Below are 4,275 nucleotides of genomic sequence, written 5' to 3' on the forward strand. Positions count from 1 at the left end.
GGAGGATGGGGCTGGGGGGAGGGTCAGGCTGGGAGGATGGGGCTGGTGGGGAGGGTGGGGCTGGTGGGGAGGGTCAGGCTGGGAGGGTGGGACTGGGGAGGTGGGGCGGGGGCGGGGTCAGGCTGGGGGGTGGGGCGGGGGAAGGTCGGGCCGGGCCGGGAAGATGGGGCTGGGGGCGGGGTGAGGCTGGGAGGGTGGGGCTGGGAGGATGGGGCGGGGGAGGGTCAGGCTGGGAGGGTGGGGCTGGGGGCGGGGTCAGGCTGGGCCAGGCCCACCTCCAGGAGGTAGTCGGAGGCGTCATGCAGCAGCAGCACCAGGGACCCGATGCGCAGCAGGTTTGCGCTGTAGGAGAACACGATCAGGATGATGGTCACGAAGTGGTGTGCCACCTGCTCCTTGAAATCCTGCGGGAGACGGTGGGTCAGAGCAGGGATGAGTCTGGCGGGGGGGCACCCCACCAGGCTGGGGGCAGGCCCTCTCTGGGGGCTGGCTGGCTGGCAGGCATCTGTACCTTGTGGACTGTGGGTCCTCCCGCCTGAGGCACCAGAGGGGGGGGGTCTCAGGGTAGGGGGTGAAGCCATCCCTCCCTATGCGTGATTGGATCACAACTTCCCCCCCCTACCCCCAGCATCACTTCCCAGCCAGATTCTCCGCCCAGCCTCACCTTACGCTTAACATCAAAAGGCAGCGTGATCAGCAGTGAGACGTAGAAACTCAGCTCCAGGAGGTACCAATAATACAGGGCCGGTTTCAGGGGCTGTAGGGGCGTGGGGCAAGGTTAGCTGTGTGGGGGGGTCGAGGCTCGGGGGTGGCGGGGCATGGCTCAGGGCCCTCCTCGCTTGCTCAGAAGCAGGATCCTTGAATCCCAATGAGTGAAGAAGGTGTAAGCTCCCCGTCCCCGGAGGTAGTCAAGGGCCAGTGGTTTTGCAGCAGCTCCTGCTGGGAGGTTCCCGGTGTCTGGCCCCTCCCCATTCCGCAGGGGAGGCAAAAATACAGAGTGGAACTCGAAGGGGAGTCGTGTGATGTCCGCGGTTGGCTCTCCCGCCCCCGGCTGAAGGAACTCTAACCACCCCACCCCCCACCCCCAGCCTCCGAGCTCCACCTGCCACTCACCTGATTTGGGTAACTGTCCCAGCACATTGCCGGTGTCCACAGCCATGACTCCTGCAGGGACACGGGAGTCTGAGGCTGCCCAGAGGTCAGAGCCCAGAGCCCAGCCCTCTACCCCCCCGGGGGGGCCCTCCCCAGGGTTGCTCTCATTCTAGACCCAGAGCTGTGGGCTGCGGACCCCCAGCTCCGGTGCACAGCGTGTCCTCAAAAGGCACCTGAGCGGACGCTTTTGCAGGGGCTCCCTCTGCCCGAACCCCTCCGCACCCCCCGTCCAGGCCCAGTGCACCGCAAGGGCTTGTGGGATGGGTGGCGGGGCAGGCAAGCGGCCAGAAACACTCACGTGGTAGAGGATGGACAAGCCACCAAAGAAGGAGCACAGGTAGAAAGCAAACCTCCAGCTGCAGATGGGGAGGGAGCCCATGAGGCAGCCACCGGAGGAGGCCCGGGCTCCACCCCCCGCCCCGCACCCCCAGAGCCCCCGCCTCAGCCCCACCCCGGGCTTACCTGGCCTCGCAGAACTTCTTGGTCAGGCAGGGCCGGTCCTGGTTCCGGCGCCTCCGGAACCAGCGCTGGGTCTGCTGCAGTGTGAGGCCACACTGGGCCGCCAGGAGGGCCATCTGGGGCTGGGGAGAGGTGATGCGGGGGGAGTCACAGAGGCTTCCCGTCCATGTCCCAGGACAGATGAGACCCAGCTGTGCTCCCCCCTACCCTAGACCTCGCCTGTGGGATTGTCTGCCTATGGACATGGGGGGGTCCCCCCAAAACAGACAGTATGAAGATCAGCCCTGCTCACAGGAGAGGCAGGTGGCTGATGGGGACTGGGACTAAAAGCGGCTGGGGATGGGGCAGCCCCCCTAGAGGTTTTCCTATACCCTTCCAGAAGAGTCAGGTCTTACCCCCACCCCAGGCAGGTAGTTGAGACCTTGCCTTCCACCCCTACCTGCAGAGGGAGGGTGACCACGGAGGGGGAAGGTCCCCTCTACCGAGAGCCACAGTACAGTACAAGTCTGCTGTGGTCGACGCCCCCCCAACCCCCAGCAGTCAGGCCTTCCTCTCTTACCAGCTCAGCAGAGACCTGCTCCCCACCCCCCCAGGCGCAGGATCTGCCCACTGGGACAGCTGGGCTGGCTGGTGGAGTGGGCGTAGGAGCGCTGTGGGGGCACAGAGGCTGCCCTGGGCTTTCCCTGTTCCTGACAACAGGCCCCATCCCACCCCCAGGCCCCATCCACACGCCCCCCCCCCCACCTGCAGGCCGACGGGGATGGAGAGGGGCATCGGGGGGCTCTCACCTCCTTGGGCTTCCACCCTTCTGTGACGAAGTACTTCTCCAGAGTGGCATTGGGCTTCACCAGCCTCCTGGCATGATTGCGCACACCTAGCAACCGGCTCAGGGGCATGCCAACAAATCTGGGTGCAGGGGAGACAGAGCCTGTCAATCCAGGTGGGGAAACTGAGGCTCAGAGGGGCCAGGTCACACACTGGGCGCCTGGAGGGGTTGCCTGGCCGCTGCACTGGGACCAAACCTAAGAAAGGCAGCTGGGCGGCCGGTCTTCAGGGTGGGGATGTGGAGGTTAGTTTTCGGGGTCTCAGGCAGCTCCACTCAGTTCCAAACAGGAAGGAGAGACCCCTCACTGCTTGTCTCATGGTGGTCCGGGTCCTTGTCTGTCTCCTGCCAGGCTGGGGGGTCCCCACAGGCAGAAAGGAGCAGGGGCACTCCCACTCAGGCCTGCACTCAGGCCTCCCTTCTCCCAGTGTGGACATGTGGAGGGGCCCGGTCCCTGGCCAGTCATCATACGTCCCACTAGACCCCGCCCCCCAGAACTTCCTACGCACCAAACATCACCCTGCATTTGGGGAAACTGAGGCTCAGAGCAGCTCAGCAAGAAACTCCTTCCAGACTCAGTCATGATGGGGAGTGGGGGAGGAGGGGACTGTCATTTCTTGAGTGCTGACATCTGCCAAGCATGGGTCCAAGTGCACATTAGCTGCCGGCTCATTTAGCTCTATTGTCAAAGTCCCCATTGTCTTGATGGGCAAACTGAGGCCCAGACAGTTCAGAGAGATGCCCAAGGTTACACAGCGAGTGGGTAGCAGACTGGCCCAGGATTTACTTCAAAATGGCGAGAACCTCTGCTTTCGACCCTGGAAAAGCTATCTCATCCCCATGGCCCTTTGAAAGGACACCTCTGGGATGTGAACACAACCCCCTACCTCTGATGAGGCCATTAATTAAATACACAACCCCCCACTCCAGGTTCCAGTAGTGAACCTGGGCGTAGTCTCACGTCCTCCCCCCCCACCCGCCGCAGGAAAGCTGGCGACTCGCCCTTCAAAGCCTGGCTGACTTGAGCCTCTTAGAATCCCTCAGGCAAAGCCTCAGTCCCAGATGACCTACCCTCTGTGTGACCATAGGCCTCCCTTGACCTCTGGGCCTCCATTTCCTAGTCTGTAAAATGGGGATAATAGTACCACCTCACGGGGTTGCCCCGAGAGCTAAGACGCATAAGCTGCTCAGAACAATGGTGGGCACAGAGTAGGCGCTTAGAGGGTATCTGTTAAATAAATACAACCTCAGTGGGTATTCCTTGGGTCCCCCCGGGGTCCAGGCTGTATCCAGGGAGCCCAGACACCAGGAAGCTCCTCAGGAACCGGAGAGACAAAGCAAGATGCAGAATGCTTCCGTGTCCCTGTGGTCAGGGCAGGACAAAGCCAGGGACCCAAAGCAGAGGCTGAAGGGGGCGAAGGGCTCTGGGGAGTGGGGGAGGGACAGCAGAGGGGCCCTGCGGGCTTCCTGCAACCCAGCCTTGAAGGAACTGCAGAGGGGTGAGTGCAGAGGCCAGGTGGCCGCATAAGAGGTAGTGGACCTGCAGAGGGCGTGGGGAGGGAGGGAGGCGGGAGGGGGAACCTTGCGGGGGTGGCCGATCATGGGGGGCCAGCAGCAAAGGGGCCTGGCAGGGCAGGTCTGAAAGCTTTGACTACAGGGCTGGTCAGGTGGGAAGGGTGGGGCTACCTGGGACCAGGGAAGGGACGCCAGGAGAGATGTTCTGGCCCAGGAGACAGCCAGCCAGGGAAAGAGGAGGAGACCCAGTTTGAAGCAGTGTCTGGGTCCCATAAGAAATGACTGAAAATCTACAGGGTTTGGCAATCAGGTTGCTGGGAACCTGT

At 62.9% G+C, this 4,275-nt stretch overlaps 1 protein-coding gene across 1 annotated transcript; it reads right to left on the reverse strand.

Moving 5' to 3' along the window:
• Nucleotides 1–208: 208 nt before the first annotated feature.
• Nucleotides 209–3,289, reverse strand: LOC102745961 (ceramide synthase 4). Its single transcript, XM_081810038.1, has 6 exons — nt 2,400–3,289; nt 1,615–1,733; nt 1,451–1,508; nt 1,114–1,164; nt 665–757; nt 209–404 (listed from the first exon to the last, which is right to left on the reverse strand). Exons 1-6 carry the CDS (start codon nt 2,505–2,507, stop codon nt 225–227), a joined length of 609 nt encoding a protein of 202 aa, XP_081666164.1. The 5' UTR covers nt 2,508–3,289; the 3' UTR covers nt 209–224.
• Between the last annotated feature and the right edge of the window lie 986 nt (nt 3,290–4,275).

This window comes from Leptonychotes weddellii, unplaced genomic scaffold, assembly GCF_054177405.1.
Source record: "Leptonychotes weddellii isolate Sample4059 unplaced genomic scaffold, ASM5417740v2 HiC_scaffold_17141, whole genome shotgun sequence".
Taxonomy (NCBI): domain Eukaryota; kingdom Metazoa; phylum Chordata; class Mammalia; order Carnivora; family Phocidae; genus Leptonychotes; species Leptonychotes weddellii.